General features: G+C 38.9%; 1 protein-coding gene across 1 annotated transcript in view; it reads left to right on the forward strand.

Moving 5' to 3' along the window:
* Window positions 1–21644, forward strand: part of DCHS2 (dachsous cadherin-related 2) — a 245584-nt gene that overhangs the window by 184798 nt on the left and 39142 nt on the right. The window contains exon 13 of the mRNA XM_058721111.1: window positions 5430–6287. Within this exon, the coding sequence (XP_058577094.1) occupies window positions 5430–6287 (858 nt within the window). The remainder of the gene's footprint in view (window positions 1–5429; window positions 6288–21644) is intronic.

Below are 21644 nucleotides of genomic sequence, written 5' to 3' on the forward strand. Positions count from 1 at the left end.
ACTTTATTCCATTTTTGTGTCTTTCATATGATCGCTAATGTTTTTATTATTTTGAGCCATCAAGAATTTTGTCATGCCCTTCTTTTTAAAAAAAAATTTTAGGGGCACCTGGGTGGCGCAGTCGGTTAAGCGTCCGACTTCAGCCAGGTCACGATCTCGCGGTCTGTGAGTTCGAGCCCCGCGTCAGGCTCTGGGCTGATGGCTCGGAGCCTGGAGCCTGTTTCCGATTCTGTGTCTCCCTCTCTCTCTGACCCTCCCCCGTTCATGCTCTGTCTCTCTCTGTCCCAAAAATAAATAAAGAAGTTTCTTTAAAAATAAAATAAAATAAAATAAAAATAAAAATAAATAAATAAAATTAAAAAAAATTTTAAAGTTTCTTCTTGAGAGAGAGAGAGACAGAGTGTGAGCAGGGGAAGGGCAGAGAGAGGGAGACACAGAATCCAAAGCAGGCTGTAGGCTCTGAGCTGTCAGCACAGAGCCCCACACAGGGCTCAAACTCACAAACTGCAGGATCGTGACCCAAGCCAAAGTCAGATGGTTAACGGACTGAGCCACCCAGGCACCCCTGTCAGGTCCTTCTTAAATGGAGGCTACAACAGGCAGAGACAGTTCCCAGATCTGAATATCGGTGTAACACTTAAGATCTACACTTAAGAGTGTATCCCACTCTTGATAAAAATCTGTAAGAACTTCTGCTAGAAGATAATTTTGTGATATCCCTCCCTTTGGATCAGAAACATAAAGATCTCTGGCAGAATAATGGTAGCATTTGTATGGAGAGAGCTGCATCTTATTCATTTAAGAGAAAAAGTGATTGAAGAATCTGATTTTTGGGAGGTGTCGGAGTGCACATAGAATATGAGTTGAGGAGAGAGAGGAATGCTTCAGAGACTACATCTTATGGAGGAAACCACTTTCAGATCTTCCGATCTTGTAAAAGCAGTTTTGGAACTAGCTTCTGAAAGCTATCACTCTATTTGCTAAAAATTCCAGGACCAGTCACATTTTCTATATACCACCATTTTACTCCAAAATGAGAATAGCTTTATTTCCTTTTTGCCTGACTATAAGAATGATACGTGATTGTTATAGGATATGTATACAGATTTATGGAGAACAAAAGTAGTAACACACAAAATTTTTGTCTTGCTGAGATAACCCCTTTACTATTTTGAAAAGTGCTCTCCCATGAACCTTGTGAATGGAGACATCAATTTTACATATATTGGACAATTTATATATGCTATTTTGCTACCTCATTTTTAAACTCATTTTTAACATACTGTTTGAACCTTTCGGATGAGTAAATATATATGTTAGCATTTCTAATGATGTTTCCTCTTATCGCATATGTATAATATCACTTATTTCATCCATTCCCTTCTATGGTCTTTGAGGTATTGACCACAATAGCAGTCTTATTATAAAAATGCTACGTTGAACAACACTTGCTTAATTATTTCTTTATGATAAATGTAAGTAGAGTTATCACGTTCGAGGGCATATATATTTTAAATGTTTACATGCAATGTCATATTTCATCCTGAAGAACAATACCCTTTCAAACTAACTTGTATAAGTGAGCCCCATTTTCTTCTTTCCTACCCATTGCATTGAGTCCTTTCCTTCTTCTATAAACTCCACTTGTTCTCTAGGACTTCCCAAACAATCTGTGATTAAGGACCAGAGTTGGATTTTTTTTAAATTTCCGATCTGTTGTGCACTGAAACTTTTGTTAAATACAATAAATATGAATGACTGTGAGGAAAAAAAAGGCATAGCCCCATTTTTAAAAAATCTGTTTATGCAGATGTAAAATTATTTTGTCAAGTGGCGGTAAGATTTTCTAAATGGTTGCTCTCAAATTCTGTGCTTGTCTTCTTGAGCACTGATTACAAACAATCCCCAGATTGCCACTTGTCCCCTCTCACTGCATCAGGGACTTTTTTTTTTCTCATTGGCTTTTTCCCATACTGTCAAAATTTCCCCTTCCAACTTGTTTTTCCCATCAGTATTTACCAGCCTTTTTCGTCTTGAAGACACACATCTTCCCTCAGGTGTGTGTCCCTTCTCACTCTCTTTTCCTTCATAATCAAGCTTCTTAAAAATCATTGGCTTCTCAGTGTGGAGGTTCCTCAGAAAATTAAAAATTGACCTACCCTATGACCCAGCAATAGCACTGCTAGGAATATATCCAAGGGATACAGGAGTACTGATGCATAGGGGCACTTGTACCCCAATGTTTATGGCAGCACTCTCAACAATAGCCAAATTATGGAAAGAGCCTAAATGTCCATCAACTGATGAATGGATAAAAAAATTGTGGTTTATATACACAATGGAATACTATGTGGCAATGAGAAAGAATGAAATATGGCCTTTTGTAGCAACATGGATGGAACTGGAGAGTGTGATGCTAAGTGAAGTAAGCCATACAGAGAAAGACAGATGCCATATGGTTTCACTCTTATGTGGATCCTGAGAAACTTAACAGAAACTCATGGGGGAGGGGAAGGAAAAAAAAAAAAAAGAGGTTAGAGTGGGAGAGAGCCAAATCATAAGAGACTGTTAAAAACTGAGAACAAACTGAGGGTTGATGGGGGGTGGGAGGGAGGGGAGGGTGGGTGATGGGTATTGAGGAGGGCACCTTTTGGGATGAGCACTGGGTGTTGTATGGAAACCAATTTGACAATAAATTTCATATATTAAAATAAATAAATAAATAAATAATAAAAAAATAAATAAATAAACTTTAAAAATAAATAAATAAATAAATAAAATATACAGTTTTTACTGTAGAAAATTGATACAGAAAAATAAGCTGAAGAAAATGATTCAACCTTAATACCGTAAAAAAAAAAAAAAGGATTCAACTGTAATACCACTCTTAATAAAGAATTTTTGTCCTTAAAAAAAAAAAAAATCATTGGCTTCTCTCTGGTTTCTGACCTTACCTTTGCTTTCACTTCTTATCCTGCTACCGTGTGTTCTACTGAAACTACCCTTGCAGAGAGACGCTTGGGATCTTGTTGCTAAATCCAGCGGATCTTTTCACTTCTTAATTTGCTTGTCCTGCTTTTGTGCCTTTGCACACCCCGCCCTGGACACTTGGCCCCACCTTGACTTCAGAAGGTCACTTTCTCCTGATCCTTCATGTCCTTTCTAGACAAGCCTTTCCAATGTCCTTGTGCCGCGGGTGGTCTTCTGACTTATTGAAGTTTCCATGGTGTTTGGTGCTTAGTATTTTTTTTTTTTTACTTTCCTCATAGACATACTCTCACTGAGTCATTGCATCCAACCCCTGTCTTCAGCTACCACTGCCCCCCTATATCTCCCTATCTTTATCTGCATTCTATGTCTTAACCCCATTAAAGGACATGTTTTTAAGTAAAATAATGACTTTCATACAAATATAAAATTAACAACTGCCAAAGATTTTTTTAAAGTCATGATTAATGAGCAAAACAAAAAGATGTTAGAATTGTTCCAAGAAGAATTCTTATTTTTAGCTTATTCATTTTTGTGAGAGAGAGAGAGAACCCTCACTCGCAAGCGAGTGGGGGAGGGGCAGAGAGAGAGAGGAAGAGAGAGGATCCCAAGCAGGCTCTGCACTGTCAGTGTCAAAACCAAGCTTTGACATTGCTGCCCAGGCTTCTTCCTAAAACAGAAGTGTGACTCATGATCCTTTCCTGTCTAAAACCCTTCAGGGGCTCCCTACAGATGTTAAGGTAGACTCCTCAGCAGTATACACAGGGCGCTTCATGATTTAACCCTCTCCTTCTCTCCTAAATTCATGTCTTCCCAGCTGCCAGCCCTCTCTCTGCCCTCTGCTTGCAAACACCCAGGGAACCCTGTGTTCTAGTTACACTAAAACATTTGCAGCTATTAACTTCTCATAGTTGTAAGACTTCCTTCAGGCTCCAAATTGTTTCACCTCAAAGACCCAGTCCTCATGCCCAACGGCATCACACTACCAATGTGGAATGCTTCCTTCAGGCTCTCTCCTCTACCTACAACCCTTTAGCCTGGCCCCTTCCTCTTTAGGGATCAGTTGTGATGTCACTCTCTCCAGTCATTCCCGCTCAGCCAAACACAGGACTGTGTGCCCTTCAACTTCTTCTCAGCGCCCCGTGCATATGATTTTCACACCACACTTTGATGTCCCGGTACTGACCCAAATTCCCCCTGCACCGTAATTCTTGGAGACTGGGATCATGGCTTACTCTCCTCATATTCCCAGTATCCAGCACATGCTTGGCATGTGGCAGGTTCTCCTTAAATGTCTGCTGAGTGAATGAATCATTTTATCAACTACAAATGCCACAGAAATGTAGGTTTGTCGGATCACCCCTATGTGTGGTACAAATTACTTGTGTGTTATGAATAAAATGCAAATGCAAGTCTCTTCTCCTCAGCCCCTAGCTGTTGTTCTTTTGAATGCTGTTCTACTTCTTCCCCATAGACCCCTGGCAGATGCTAGTAAATCCTCACACTGTTTGGAATAGTGAGCCTCATCCAAGAATGTGCCCTTCATCCAAGATATTGCCGGAAAGTCGTGGAACTATTATTTTTCCTGACTACAAGTTATTTATTTATTCTGAGAGACAGAGAGAGCACAAGCAAGGGAGAGGCAGAGAAAAAGAGAGAGAGGGGAAGACAGAATCCTAAGCAGGATCCGTACTGTCAGTACAGAGCCCGACATGGGGCTCAAACTCACAAACCATGAGATCATGACCTGAACTGAAACCAAGAGTCAGAGGCTTAAGCAACTGAGCCACCCAGGTGTCCCATTGTTGTTTTATCTCAATGAAAACATATACTTTAATCAGAGGAAAAATATATGAATATAAAAAGTTGTAGATGCAGACACAAAAATTCATACTCTTGCAAATCAAGTCAAAGCAAGTAAATTATTTTTTTAAGTTTATTTATTTAGAGAGAGAGCAAGCAGGAAGAGGGGCAGAGAGAAAGGGAGAGAGAAAGAATCTCAAGCAGGCTCCACACTGTCAATACAGAGCCTGACATGAAGCTCAAAACCATGAACTGTAAGATCATGACCGGAGCTGAAGTCAGGCATCGGACACTTAACTCACTGAGCCACCCAGGCCCCCCTCTAATTATTGATTGAATTAAGATAGATAATGAATTATATTATTTTGTTTATCCCCTGATAAAAGAAGCTTCATGAGGGTAGGGAGTCTATCATGTTCACTGTTGTATCCTCCATACTTACAAAACTGCTAGGATGAATAATCATGAAATAAATAATTGTTGAATGCATGAATCCTGCATATATCTCATCGTATACATGAATGATATATGTAGCACATATACATATGAATCATATGTGTATGTATATATAGCCAGCAAAGGGCTGCTACTTCTTCAATTCGAATGGATTTTGAATTTGTATTTGTTTCCTTTCGTAGATGGAAATACCGATGAATACTTTGCTATTAATGAAACATCAGGAGACCTCTCAACCACTCGCGCTTTGGACCGGGAGCAAGTCAGCAATTTTACCTTAGTCATCCTGTGTTCTGACCTAGGGGATCCACCGAGGAGCTCTCTGGTGCAGTTGCAGGTTAGAGTTTTGGATGACAATGACCATGGCCCTTCCTTCCCCACGCTGCATTACCAGGCCTCCGTGAGAGAAGATGCTGAAGTGGGGACAGTGGTTCTGGTACTATCTGCTGTGGACAAGGACGAAGGTCTGAATGGGCAAACTGAGTATTTTCTGGAGGGTGAAGCTTCTGGTACATTCACCATTGATTCTGTGGCGGGTGCACTGAGAACCTGCCACGCCTTGGACCGAGAAGCCAGATCCCAACATACATTTCGGGCTGTGGCCAGAGACTGTGGTGTCCAGGGCTCGAGAAGCACCACAGTAATTATAAAAGTGCATGTCATGGATGTTAATGACAACGATCCGGTGTGGGAGCAGAACCCCTTTGAAATTTTTCTTTCCGCCCAGTCACCTCCTAACCAGACAACTGCCATTCTGACAGCCAGTGACCCCGACTTGGGACCCAATGGAACTGTCATGTTTAGTTTTGCAGAGACCCAGTCGATGTTTTCTATTGATAAGCATACAGGAGAAGTTCAACTTCGGCACAACCCATCTTCAGAATATTTTCCAATCTGGCTGCAGTTAAAAGTTATGGACCAAGGTGTCCCAGCTAGGATGGCCACTGGCCTCTTAGTCGTTCACATGGAAGGAGAAGATAGAAAGATTTCCTTCAGCCACCCTCTGTATAAAGGGACTGTGACTGAAAATTGTGATGCAGGTGAGTGTCCCCTCAAGTTTTTGTATATTGCATCTGTCTGGGCAAAATGTTTAAAATGAAGGTTTATACAACAAGAGTGCTATTTGCAGATTCAGTCATAAATTTCTGAGTTCAGCCCATTTTCTTTTATCTTTTAAAATTTTGTCAGTGTTTATTTTTGAGAGACAGAGAGACAGAGCATGAGTGGGAGAAGGGCAGAGAGAGAGGAAGACACAGGATCTGAAGCAGGCTCCAGTCACTGAGCTGTAAGCATACAGCCCGACCCGGGGCTCGAACTCACAAACCATGAGGTCATGACCTGGGCCGATGTCAGATGCTTAACCGACTAAGCCACCCAGGCATCTCAGTATGCCAGTTTTCATCCATAGTACAGTATTAAAACAATACCTTCAATCAGGGCCCCTGGGTGGCTCTGTTGGTTAACTGTCTGACTCTTGGTTTCGACTCAGGTCATGATCTCACGGTTTGTGAGTTCAAGCCTTGGATGGGGCTCTGTGCTGACGGTAGGAAACTTGCTTGGGATTCAGTCTCCCTCCCTCTCTCTGCCCCTTCCCTGTACACGTGTGCTCTCATTCTAAATAAATAAATAAACAAACTTAAAAAAACAATACCTTCAAATATAGTAACACACACACACACAAACCTTTAAAAACAACAAAGAGTGAAAATACTGAAAAATAAATCATTTAGGGCTTTTGAAGTTTCAGTTAATTTAGGTTTACAATGTCAAAAATAAACCCTTTTATTTAAATGTATATGAATCCTCAACAAGTGTACGTTTCCTAAAGTACTTTTTTAGAAGTACAGTAAAAGAGGAGGCATGTTGTGGTTAAATGCTTGAGCTCTGCCTGAGTTTAATTCCAAATTCAACCACCGTGCCTCCTTGGGCAGCTGAATCTCTCTGAGCCTCAGTTTCCTAACCCATAAATTAGGAATAATAATCATACCTACCTCATTAGGTTCTGGGAGCTGAATAAGCTAGTTCATGTAAAGCACTTAGAACAGTGTCTAATACATAGTAAGCATGTAATAAATAGAAACTGCTACTGCTAATATTATTACTTCATTTCGATAGGGTCAGCAGTGGCTTTCAAACAATGCAGTAATATCTGATCCTCAAAGAATTTGCGGCAGATAATACAGCTCAGCACAGGCTTCTGCGAACAGTAACTATTTTTCCTAATAATGCTGTTTGTTTTCAATTATTTCCTTACATTTATGCCATACTGGGAAGCATAAATAAAAATCAGTTTTAATTATCTTTCTATCCAAAAGTGAAAAGACTTCCTTACAGACAGTCATAAATTGAAAGACATTTGACTTGGGTAATTTTATCTGACTAGAGAGTGCAGGGATGAATCTGCTGATTCTTTCCACCAACTGGGCAAAGCACATGGACTCAGAGGAGCTTAGCTGTTAAAGGTCTGCTGTGTGCTGTGCACCTGCTCGTGGCATTTGTGGTTTCCGTTTTGTCATTTTATCATGATTCGATTTCAATTTATCTGCACCTACCTACTATTTAAAAGGCACTCTGGGGCGCCTGGGTGGCGCAGTCGGTTAAGCGTCCGACTTCAGCCAGGTCACGATCTCGCGGTCCGTGAGTTCGAGCCCCACGTCAGGCTCTGGGCTGATAGCTCGGAGCCTGGAGCCTGTTTCCGATTCTGTGTCTCCCTCTCTCTCTGCCCCTCCCCCGTTCATGCTCTGTCTCTCTCTGTCCCAAAAATAAATTAAAAACGTTGAAAAAAAAAATTAAAAAAAAAAATAAAAGGCACTCTGCATTTCTCTCATTTGATGTATTCATTTCATAGTGAAAATATCTATGTTACACATTTTATACTGCCTTCTCTATGAAAAGAGAATATTCAGCTTAATATTGAATATTAAATTAGGGTTGTTTTCAGTTGCAGATTATTAACTTGACTTTGGCCCTTTTTGGAATTATGGTTATTCCGTAGATTGCTTCCACAGAAGGTCTCTTATTGATTCTAAACATAATTCACAGTAAATTGCAGTGTTCTGCATTAAAGGAAATAATAGTGACTTCCAAACTAAATCAGAAATTTGCAACATGTATTCTTATGTGTAATGAGACTTCCAAATAAGCGTTAAATGTTAAACAATATGAGATGCTCCTTAGAGCTATACTTCTATTACTCTTAAGAGGCATGCATTCCAACACCAGAGCAGAACCTGATGGAAAGTAAAGTTAGAATTTTCTAAATAATATAGCACACAATATGTTAATCTTAAAATTTATTTGATAAAATTACAGTATCTTTGAGCCCAGCCTTTGTCTGCAGTGCAAAAAGGAACATTTGTCTAAAAGCCCTTGGCACTTGGTCTTTCTGCTGCTACTTGAATGTTTCAGTGACTGAGAGTTTAGAAGGGTGGTTCTTGAAATTGGGTGTGAACCAAATGATCTGTAACCCACTCCTGAAGGATCTGCTTCATTAAGTTTGGGGTCCAGGAATTGTTTTTCACAAGCTCTGTGGGCGATTTGACTGCATGACAAAGTTGGAAAATCTCTTCCTTTGGAAAGTCATTCACACGTTGAACCTAGCTCTCCCTCTATCCATAGATAGATATCCTAGCTCTCTGTCTATCCATAAATCTAGTTCTTCCCTCTGGAGCACTCCTCTGCTGTACACAGTCACTCTTCATATATTTTATTTGCTCTTTCCACTAACGTTTTTAATTAGAGAGAGAAAGAGAGAATGAGAGAGAGATTGCATGAGCAGGGGAGAGGAGCAGAGGGAGAGAGAGAAAATCTTATGTAGGCTCCATGCTCAGTGCAGACCCTGATGTGGGGCTTGATCCTACAACCTTGGGATCATGACCTGAGCTGAATCCAAGAGTCAGATGCCCAACCAACTGAGCCACTTAGGTGGCCCTCCTTGAATTTTTTTTTTATCGAGTGTTATATGCCCGGTACTTATCTACTGGGATATATTAGTGAACTAACAGACCTAAATGCTTGTCCTCATGAGGCTAATAACGTTCTAGCGGGGATACTGAGACAGTGTCAATGAACATAATGAATAACTATAGTATATGTTAGATGGTGATAAGAGCTATCAAGTAAAGAAAAAGCAGAGCAAGGTAAGAAGGAATTAGGAGGTGTTGGGTGGGGGACAAACAGTAGTTTTAAATAGTAGGTAAGGGCCGGCATCATTGAGCTGACACATTTGGACAAAGACCTAAGGAGAGGAGACAGCCATTTGTATATTTGGGGGTACGGTATTTCAGAAAAAAGGAAGAAGCCAGTGGGAGCCTTCCTGGTTTGTTCAAAGAACAGCAAAGAGGACTGTGTGACGAAGCAGAGTAAGCAAGGGCCAGAGCAATGGGAAATGAGGTCGGAGGACGACCAGACCACGTGGGGCCTTGTAGACCACAGGGGGATGTTGGCTTTTACTCAAGTAGTTTTCCCTTCTTTAATTCCTTCAGTTATCTTTCACATAATAAGGTTTCCAACCGCTACTAGTGAACATTCACATTCAGTATAAATTCTTCAGAGTAATAGGCATTAAATATATTATTCTTCAGAAGAACTGGCATGGAAGTCATCATTGTTATTATACTTTTTCACATCAGTGGATACAATTTCTAAATATTAAGTAATGTGCCTGGGCTTTCCCTAATTGTTAGAATATTCTTTTCTCAATTTACCCAGGATCAATTTGTTTGCAGGATTAAGCCAAAATAAAAATCAATATCCAAGGTACCCCAAAGAAAACAGTTCAGTATGAAATTAAGTTATGGATTAGTAAATACAATATTTATGGTTGAATTCAGGAGTGAATTAAAATAACACTAATGAAAACTGCCATGGGAGTGCAAACTTTGCACCTGTTTTCATTTTTGCGATGTGCCGTTCATTTGTATGTCACAGATTCACTCTGTGGATAAGAGGCAGCCATTATGGGAGGGAACTATCTTGATTTTAACCTGTTTGCCCATCACTCAGGCAGCAACTCATCAAATCTGTACACCTTCAGTCTACTTCCAGCCATCACAATTGGGATTAATCGATATGGTTAAGAGTAACCTGGCCTGAGATTAAAAGTTAGTACAGAAGACAGTGAAGACCAAATTACTTTCTTGCCTCTGTAGGTGGGCTTCCTGTCTGAGATTCAGTTAGAAAAGCTAATGATGGGAAGACATCATCCTGCTATATGCATCACTGTGTTTTCTTTGACCTCTGATCAGAGTTGTCCTTCTTAGTCCTCTTGTATTTAGAATAACTGGAATAAATTTAACTGTTATCTTTATAATAGAACTTAAGACTTTAAAAATCAATTTATTAAATCTTATACATAAAAAAGACTAGAAATACTTCTGGTAGTACTACAAGCATATGGAACCCATAAACATCCAGGTAGGTATACATTTCAAGACACCTGAAGCAATGGGTTGGGACCTCATTATGAAGAGTAAACTATGACATGTTTGAAGGACATAAAGTCTAAATTGAGAGAGAAGCTAAACATTGGGCATATAATAGGAAGGAGAAAGACAGAAGGAAAGGATGACGGTTAAGTAGGCCATTGAGTATGATTAGCTGCAACTAACCTGTACCTGGTTCAGCAGGATTTCCTAACCTCCTGTGAAAAACAGTGACAAGGTGCATAACATACTGATTGACATTTCAAGCCGGCCAAAGCTTTACTTAGACATGAATTCAGTTCAGACTGCTGGATCATATCATAGACATCAGAAGGTGATTTTTTTTTTTTTTGCTTTGAATTCCAGTAGTTTTATCTTTTTTTTAAATTTTTTTTAATGTTTATTTATTTTTGAGACAGAGAGAGCCAGAGCATGAATGGGGGAGGGTCAGAGAGAGAGGGAGACACAGAATCCGAAGCAGGCTCCAGGCTCTGAGCTGTCAGCACAGAGCCCGACGTGGGGCTCGAACTCACAGACCGTGAGATCATGACCTGAGCCAAAGTCAGAGGCTCAACTGACTAAGCCACCCAGGCGCCCCAAGAATTCCAGTAGTTTTAAAAGACTGTAAATCCATTGATTAGTCCTAGAATGGCCTTGATATAAATTATTTAATAACATTTTATAGCCTCCAGCATTATTTCCTCCCAAATATGTCTTTAGTTTTTCATTTTGTTTTCAAATGAAAAATATGTCCCTTTTGGAAGCTTAAATTTTCCGTGGGCTACTCAAATATCCTATCAGTAGGCATCACTTGACATCTTGAGCAAATTCTTTGTTGTATTATCATAAATTTTCATCACTCCAAACTAATTTTAACATTTAAATGTCCTTTTAAGAAAATTGAAAGTTAAAACAAATAGCCCTAATGTATTTATATTTGTTTAACATTTCTTTCTGGCCAAGCCCACAGGTTTGAGTTTTGATTAACATTGCATTCATCTACGAATAATGTTAAATGTAACACCAACTGTTTAAAATGATATATAGTTCAGTATATAGTTCCCATTTAAAAGAAACTCTTTGGTAGGTAAAATCTCTTTAAGAGTTGGTCATGATGTATTCACTTATTCACAGAAAGAGTCACTCTCCGGGATACCAGTTGTCCATAAGAGAGAGGCCACCCATACAGCAACGTGAGAGAAAGAGTTGAAATTCAAGTGATTCCCCACTCTTTACACTTGCCACTGTTCCTCTTCAATCTAGATGAGAGGGAATATAACTGTCCTTAATTTTTTGAAGTGAAAAATAAACCACTTGGTTGCCTGTGGTGTTTCAATCCATTCGACAATTTCAGTGGACCTTCTGGAAGCCACCATTTATTTCTTGTTTCACTTCCAATGCTTTGGGTATCCTGAGGAAGATGAATCAGTAGTCACAGTCCCTGGTGTGGATTATTCGCAGCTTCATGCATTTCTTTTGGTTACCATGAGGGGAAAATATGAAATTATGAATTGTATCGATACGGTGCCTAAAAGTAAATACTCAGACCTCAAAAATCTTGAGATAACATTAAAACATGACGATGTACTGGGGCATTCTAACTAGTGAATTATGCATATTTAATTTTGTATCATAAACACATCTGATCTTGATCGTTTGGAGGGCAACCCCTTCTTCTTTGGTCCTTTGGCAGTGGGTCCAGTAAATTTTGGCTCTTACTCTTGGTAGACTGGGCACATGTATGTAGAGTGTGGTGTGATAGGAGTTGGTGTAGCTGAGTGGGTCACCACCATTCTCCACTCACAGTGTATGAGCTGTCTTTCTCCTCCTATAAAGTGGAAATGATAAGGATTTCCTCATAGGGCTACTATAAGGATTAAATGAGGTCATGTAGTGTACTAGTCATTTTTTAAATTGTTATTATTACTCTCCTTCTGTCTCAAATCTTTCATTGAATTCTATAAAGTTCACTGGGTATAAATTCTTACCAGAGCAACCAGTTGTTACACAGCAATAATATAACAACAGTGAAATGCTTTCAGTTTTTAAAGCCCTACCATTCCATTCCACTCCATTTTGTCTCCAAACAAGATAGCAATTATACTTTCCAAGGTGACAAAGCTCCCATAACTATGGAAGTTATGGGAAGAGTTCCCATAATCTGTGTCATCTATAACTTTGGAACAGGGTCCAACATATGCATTTTTATGATAATGACAAAAGGGGAAGCAATTTTGTATCACCTGTCACCCCTTTTTCATTTTATTTAAGGCCAGTCTCATATTTGGAATGAAATTCATTGGAATGAGTGCTATCTAACTAGCCCAGTATGGCATTTCATCACCTTACCTATGACTAAGATAGCTCTGGAGGAGATAGAGAAGAGTACCTTCGATGAGGTCAGTCTGTCTCAGAGCAAGATAAACGTCTCAAAAGGCAGCTTTCATCTTTGGAAATTAACCCCAGTCTCACATCTGGGCCTCAGCCATTATAGGCTCAACACCTCATCTTATTAACAAGCCAGGGAGTTACTTCCCCCAGGGTTGGAACTTATTAACCAATATGAAGGAGACTGATACATCGACCAGAATGTCAGTTTTTTAGGTATATGAAAAACTATACTTGCCGTGTGGATTACAACAGTCCTGCCAGGATGAGCAGGTCTCTCTTTCTAGGAGAAAGGACACAGGAAGCCACACTGTAATCAGAAAGTTGTTACAAGTTATTGCTTATTAATCCTAAACAGTTGAAGAGGCTCTCTTGAGCTTTCCAGTGTGAACTTGATGACCTTTAGATTGTTGAAACAGTGACAAAACAGGTTTTATACCTAGCTGACTTTGAAGTCTTGTGAAGGCCTGGGGAGAAATCTGAGTTAGGAAGTTAGGAGGGTACTGTGGTAATCCACATGATGAATGACCATAAAGGGTCAGGGGAGATTTTATTTTATTTTATTTTATTTTATTTTATTTTATTTTATTTTATTTTATTATTTTTAAGTTTATTCATTTATTTTGAGAGAGAAAGAGAGAGAGAGAGAACATGCACAAGCGGAGGAGGGGCAGAGAGAGAGAGAGAGAGAGAAGGGGAGGGAGACAATCCCAAGCAGGCTCTGCACAGAGCCCCACATAGGGCTCAATCATTGGGAGATCATGACCTGACCCAACATCAAGAGTTGGTCGCTTAACTGACTGAGCCACCCAGGCAGGCGCCCCTGAGGAGCTTTTAAAAATTACCTCTACCTAGACATCCACAACCCCCACGCAATTAGATGAGATTTTTGAAGGTACATCAGGCATTGTGAATGGGTAGAAACTCCCATGTAATTATGCATGCAAGCCAAAGGTGGAGGTAGAGAGAGGGCCTAGAAGAAATGCAAAGTAACAGCAGTATTTTGCAAGGGTTGAAGTAACGCATCTACCAAAGAGACTGAGGTGTAGGGGCTGGCCAGGGCATCACTGAAAGTCTGGGAGGGTAGTGTTAGAGGAGCAGGAAGGTGATGCGTTCAAAAGGCAGGGAGTGGTCAACAATTTCTAATTTGCAGCAGAGGTTAGGTAAGATGAGGACCAAACAGTGAGCACTAGTTTAGTTGGAGGTCTGTCCCCAGTGCAGAAGTGCATGAGGTGGTCGGCTGCTACCCAGCACTCAGAAAACCTCTCCTTCACGGGGTAGGGGAGTGTTTCCGGGGATGGTCTGAGGACGCCATCTTGATACAAGGAGGTAAGGACACAGTAGAAAGGAAGGCATGTCTGAAAAGTAAGTCCTTGCACCGAGTATAAAGGATAAGACAATAAGAGAAAAAGACACAATTAGCAACATGAGGAGCATCCGGAAAGGAGGTTCTGAAGAGTAAGTTCACCTTGGTGAAAGAGTTCAGGATTTGGCAGAGAATAGAGGCCAGGAACGGAGACCACCAACATGCACTCCAGAGTCGACTGCGGCTGCTTACAAGGAATTATGTGCAGCCAGATAAAATTTAGCAACTTCGGGGAGGATTGGAAACATTAGGGTGAACTAAGTCACTAGAACTATTTTAGAAGCTAAGGTCCAGTGAGGTGCAGAGCGAGCGGGGATGAGAAGTTCAGTCTGTTTTCAAAGGTTTGGCTGTGAAGGGTAACAAAGGACCATGGCAGTGGCTTGAAGAGTCTTGAAGATCAGAGGGGCATTTTGTTTTGTTTTTGAAAGCCAGAAGAGATTTGGACATTTGTGATTTATAGCACTGTTAAGTTTACTGAGAAATCTCATTTATATTTGAGTATAAAACGGGAATAAAACACTTGGAAATATCAGGATTTCTTTTCTTTCCTTTTTGATTTCAATTAGCATCTATTATTTGTGGATGTTGAACCCTGGTTTCAGATTTTTATATTTTGAGGACAGCAGTGCATCTCCCTCAAGCTGTGACAATCAAATGGAATCATTAAAATACATGATTATAGTATTCATTATGTGGCAGCTAAAAACATCTTAAACGGCATTTCTTTAATCTAAGTAAAACATATTTTTAAGATTTTTAAGACATTCACTTTGTTTCTTGAAGTAATTGGAAATGTGCCAGGTATCTAACCACCAAAGTTGAGAAGTACTTGTATTGAAAAATTGTGCAACCTTTCTTTCTGGACATATGCAGGCTCTGGATTCTAGCTGGCTCAGGGATGCCAGGAGCTGGAAAGGAGAAAAAGGACAGCTCTTGAAAACGAAGGGAAATTGGAGTCTGGTCATCAAACTGGGGGTGCAAACTAGACAGGGAATCATTGGAAAATGAGGGGAGATTAACAGCCTCAGGTCTGCAGACAAGATTTGAGATTCTGATCCAACAGTGAAGCAACACTGAAAATTCTCAAGCTCATGCTTTAAATACAGTCTTCTGTAAATCACAAAATTAGGTAGTAGGAACATCAGGGAGTCACTTTAACACCTGCCTTTCTCTAAGTTGTTATAAGTGAATTTCAAATGATTCAATGCATCCATTTATAGATAATCTTCCTTTTAAAAAATTTGGCCACCAAAATCTGTAACCCCATTAAAAATGCATTTCAGACTTAATCAATTTTGTTGACTTCTCATTTCATGTATTAATTCTGTCTTGGTTTTCTGACACATCTCTCTTTTCCTAAAGCTCATAAAAGGTCAATAAGCACTTTTCATAGCTTCCTCTATTAATTTCCTTAAGGTGTTCACAAAAGCAAATGTGTTCAAAATTGGATAGCATTTACATTTTAAAACATGGTTTTCATCTGTTCACAAATTTTGGAAAATTATTTATTTTGAGATTTTCCATGCTTTGTCTCATCCCAGGGGTGAATTCTTTGGAAAGCTTTAGTAACATATGTGCAGTCATTTCTGATGATGGGAAGAGGAAAATCAACTTTTCTTCCTTTTCTAATTGTGGTAAGAGACACATAACAGAAAATTTACCATTGTAAATAATCATTTTTAAGTGCACTGTATGGTAGTGATAACAATAGGCCCGTCATTGTGCAGTGGATTTCTAGAACATTTTCATCTTTCAAAACGGAAATTATACTCATTGAACAACTCTTTCCCTTCCCTCCAGCTTCTAGCAACCGCCATTCTACTTCTGCTGCTCAGGGTGTGGCTACTTTAGATACCTCGTATAAGTGGAGTCAATGAAGTATTTGTCTTTTTGTGACTGGCTTATTCACAAAATCAAGGTTCCTCAGTGCCTATGACAGGATTTCCTTCTTGTTAAAGGCTGAATAATGCTTTATTGTATGTATATACTACATTTCTTTATCCCCTCATCCATCCAAGGACATTTAGATTATTTCTATCTCTTGGCTGTTATAAAAAATGTTGCAGCGAACATGGATATGCAGGTATCCCTTTGATATCTTATTTTCAGTTCTTTGGATATATGCACCCAGGTGGGATTTCTGGATATATGACAGCTTTAATTTTAATTTTTGGAGAAACTTTCATACTGTGTTCCATAGTGGCTACACCATTTTATAACACCACCAGCAGTGTCCAAGGGTTCCAATTTCTACATATCCTCACCAACACTCGTTATTTTCTGTTTTGTTTTTGTTTTTGTTTTCTAACACCCATCCTAACTGAAGTGAGGTGATATCTTGTGGTTTCGATTTGCATTTCCCTGATGATTAGTGATACTGAGCATCTTTTAAAAATCTGTTGGTCATTTTGGGACACCTGGGCCACTCAGTCGGTTAAGCTTCCAACTCTTGATTTTGGCTCGTGTCATGATCTCAAGGTTTGTGAATTAGAGCCCGCACTGGGCTCCGTGCTGACAGAGTGGAGCCTGCTTGGGATTCTCTCTCTCCCTCCCTCCCTCTCTCTCTCCCTCTCCCTCTCTCTCTCTCTCTTCCCCTCCCCTGCTTGTGCTCTCCTGTCAAATTAAATAAATAAACATAAAAAAAATATGCATGGGGATTTCTTTCTGGAATCTTCTGTTCTATTGGTCTCTCTGTATCTGGCCAGTACCATACTGTTTTGATTACTCTAGCTCTGCACTATTGAAGTTAGTAAGTGTGACGCCTTCTGCTGTTTGGTTGTTTTTTCCCTCATGATTATTTTGGCTATTTGGAAGCATTTGAGATTCTATGTGAATATTAAAATTCTTTTTTTCTGTTTCTGTAAAAAAAAAAAAGCCATTGAGATTTTGATATGGATTGCATTGATTCTGTAGATTGTTTTGGGTGGTGCAGACATTTTAATAATATGAAGTCTTCCACTCCTCATGGAGTGGCATAGAATGTTCTTTCCATGTGTTTGTGTCTTCTATAATTTATTTTAGCAATGTTTTATAGTTTTTAGTGTATAAGACTTTCACCTCCTTGGTTAAATTTATCCCAGTTTTTTTCATGCTATTGTAAACGGGATTGTTTTCCGAATTTCTTTTTTCAGATTGTGCATTGTTAGTGCATAGAAACACAAGTGATTTTGTATTCTACAACTTTGCTGAATTCATATATTAGTTCTAACGTACGTGTGTGTGTGTGTGTTTAATCTATAGAGTTTTCTTTTTTTTTTTTTTAAATTTTTTTTTTTAACGTTTATTTATTTTTGAGACAGAGAGAGACACAGCATGAACGGGGGAGGGGCAGAGAGAGAGGGAGACACAGAATCGGAAGCAAGCTCCAGGCTCTGAGCCATCGGCCCAGAGCCCGACGCGGGGCTCGAACTCGCGGACCGCGAGATCGTGACCTGAGCTGAAGTCGGACGCTCAACCGACTGAGCCACCCAGGCGCCCCAATCTATAGAGTTTTCTACATTAGGTTCTACATAGATCATGTCATCTAAAAGCAAGGATCATTTTATTCTTGTTTTCTGATTTTGAAGCTTGTAAGTTCAAAGCCTGATTTCTTTGGCTAGGACTTTCAGTACTATATGTAGCAAAGAAGTTGCGAGAGTGGGCATTCTTGCCTTGTTCTTCGTTGAAAAGCTTTTCGATTTCACTGTTGAGTAAGAATGTTAGAGCTGTGGACTTTTCTTATATGGCCTTTATTATGTATGGTAATTTCCTTCTGTTCCTAGTTTATTGAGTGTGTTTATCATGAGTGTGTTGAATTTTGCCAAATGCTTTTTCTGCGTGTATTGAGATGATCATGTGATTTTTACTCTTTATTCTGTTAAGGTGGTGTATCACACTGATTGATTTTCATACATTGAACTATCATTGCATCCCAGGAATAAATCTCACATTGTTATGACATGTGCTCCTTTTAATGTGCTGTTGAATTCGGTTTGCTGGTATTTTGTTGAGGATCTTTGCATTTATATTCATCAGGGGTAGATTTCTTGTAGTGTCTCTGTATTTTGGCATCAGAGTAATGCTGGCCTCATAAAATAAGTTTGGAAGTGTTGTCTTCAATATTTTGGAAGAGTTTGAGAATGATTGGTGTTAATTCTTCTTTAAATGTTTGGTAGACTTCACCAGTGAAGCCATCTGGTTCTCTTTATGGGGAGGTTTTGATTATTGATTCAGTCTTCTTACTAGTTATATATACATCTGTTCAGATTTTTTTCTTTCTGTAAATTCAATTTTGGTAGGGTGTGTGTTTCTAGAAATATGTTCTTTTCTCCTAGGTTATCTTATTTGGGTGTATCATTGTTCATAGTAGTCTCTTATGATACCTTTTATTTCTGTGGCATCACTTGTAATATCTCCTCTTTCATTTCTAGTTTTTGTTACTTGAGTCTTTTTACTTTTTTTCTTTGTCTAGGCTAAGGATTTGTCAATTTTGCTGATTTTTTTAATTTTATTTATTTTGAGAGAGAGAGAGAGAGAGAGAGAGAGAGAGAGAGAGCCCAAGTGGGAAGGGTCAGAGAAAGAGGGAGAGAGAGAATCCCAAGCAGGCTCCACACTGTCCACGTGGAGCCCAACGCGGTGCTCGAACTCATGAACCGCAAGATCATAACTGGAGCGGAAGTCAGGTGCTTCACTAACTAAGCTACCCAGGTGCCCCAATTTTGCTGATTTTTTTAAAAAACTTACTTTAAGTGATTTTTCCTCTTGTTTATTTACTGTTTTTCACTTATTTCTGTTCTAATATTTATTATTTCTTTCTGCTAACTTTGCTTTTAGTTCCATTTTCTAGTCCATTGGGGTGTAAATTAGGTTGTTGATGTGCAGTCTTTCTTCTTTTTTTAATGTAGGCATTTATTGCTGTAAAATTCCCTCAGCATTGTTTTTGCTGCAGCCCATGTTTTGGTATATTGTGTTTTTGTTTCATTTATTTCAAGACATTATCTAATTATCCTTTAGATTTCTTCTTTGACCTGCTCGTTGTTTAAGAGTTGTTATTTAATTTCCATGTGTCTGTGAATATTCCAGTTTTCCTTTGCTATTGATTTCTACTTTCATTCCATTGTAGTTAGAAAAGATACTTGGTATGATTTTAATATTCTTAAATTTGTTACGACTCCTGTTGTTCCCTAACATGTCATCTGTCCTGGAGAATGTGCACTTGAGGAACAAGTGGGAACATATAAAACACTTGAGGATGTGTATTATGCTGTTGTTGGGTAGAGTGTTCCATGTGTGTCTCTTCGGTCCAATTTCTATAATATTATTCAAGTCCTTCATTTCTTCATTGATTTTCTGTTTGATCTGTCCATTATTTAAAGTGAGGTATTGAAATCTTCTACTATTAATTATGTTACTATCTGCTTCTCCCTTCAATTCCATCAGTATTTTCTTCATATATATGGGTGTTCTGCTGTTAAGTGCATATTTATTTATAATTGTTTTATCTTCCTGGTGAACAGAACTTTTTATGTAGTGTCCTTATTTGTCTCATGACAGTTTCTGACTTGCACTCTATTTTGTTGGATGTAACTATAACCTCCCCTATTTTCTTTTGGATATTATTTGCATGGAATATCTTTTCCCACCTTTCTACTTGTGGCCTATCCCTGTCTTTATATCTAAAGTGAGTTTTTTGGTGGTAGTATATACTTGGATCTTGTTTTTTTAATCCATTCAGCTATTCCATGTTTCTTGATTGAGGAGTTTCATCCATTTAGATTTTTAAAAATTACTGATAGGAAGGACTTAATACAGCCATTTTTATACTGTTTTATGTAGGGGCACCTGGGTGGCTTAGTCGCTGAAGCATCCGACTTCAGCTCAGGTCATGATCTCGTGGTTCGTGGGTTCAAGCCCCACGTCGGGCTCTGTGCTGACAGCTTTGGAGTCTGCTTTGGATTCTCTGTCTCCCTCTCTCTCTGCCCCTCCCCCACTCATGCTCTGTCTCTCTGTCTCTCTCTCTCTCTCAAAAATAAAACATTAAAAAAGTTTTTTAAAATTGTTTTGTGTATGTTTTTAATTTTGTTCTTTTCTTCTCTTGCCACCTTCCCTTACTTCATTAGTTTTTTGTAGTGACATGTTTTGGGTCCCTTCTTATTTCCTTTTGCATTTCATCTATAGATAATTCCTTTGTGGTTACCATAGGGATTGCATAACACATCTAATAGCTTTAACAATCTATTTTAAACCAGTAACAATTAATTTCAATCACATACAAAAAACTGTCCCTTTACTTCTCCCTCCCACTTCGTTACTGATTTCATAAATTACCTCTTTTAGTATTTTTATCCATTAACATAGTTTTATGGTTATACTGATTTCTTATGCTTTTATCTCTAAACTTTACACCAGAATTAAAATGATCTATGTACCACCATTACAGTGTTATGAGATTTGGTATTTGTATATTTACCTTTACCAGAGAGCTTCATATTTTCATATGCTTTTATGTTGCTATCTAATGTCCTTTCATTGCCACTGGAAATATTCAGTCTTTCTTGTCAGGTAGGTTTAGTGGTGATGAGCTCTCTCAGCTTTTGTTTACCTGAGAAGATCTTTATTTCTTTCTCATCTCTAAAGGGCAGTTTTGCTGGATATAGTATTCTTGGTGTCAGGTTTTTTCTTTCAGACCTTTGAATATATCATACCACTCCCTTCTGGCCTGGAGTTTTCATGAAGGCTTTTTGGTCTATATATTATTGTTGTTCATTCAATGTCTCTATAAGGGATGAGGTCTAGGGCTTTCTATTCAGCCATCTTGCTGATGTCACTCCCACTTTTTGTCTTAAATGATTGAAATACGTTCAGTATTTCAGTGGCTGGATGATTAAGAGATATTGGATAGCTTAAAATCATTGAAATGTTCAAAAAATCTCAAGTCAGTCATCAATAAAATACTTGCACTGCTTAGAAATGACAAAAGTAAAACTAGAATTATTTACTCATGGGTAGCTCTGAATAAAATGTTTTTATTGTTACTTCATCTAAAAATTTCCATGAATTTTGATTTTTATAGTCACATAACATTGTTACACAATTCTGCTTTTATCTATTTTTTAAAAATATTTAGGGGCGCCTGGGTGGCGCAGTCGGTTAGGCGTCCGACTTCAGCCAGGTCACGATCTCGCGGTCCGTGAGTTCGAGCCCCGCGTCAGGCTCTGGGCTTATGGCTCGGAGCCTGGAGC

This window comes from Neofelis nebulosa, chromosome 3 (assembly GCF_028018385.1).
Source record: "Neofelis nebulosa isolate mNeoNeb1 chromosome 3, mNeoNeb1.pri, whole genome shotgun sequence".
NCBI lineage: Eukaryota > Metazoa > Chordata > Mammalia > Carnivora > Felidae > Neofelis > Neofelis nebulosa.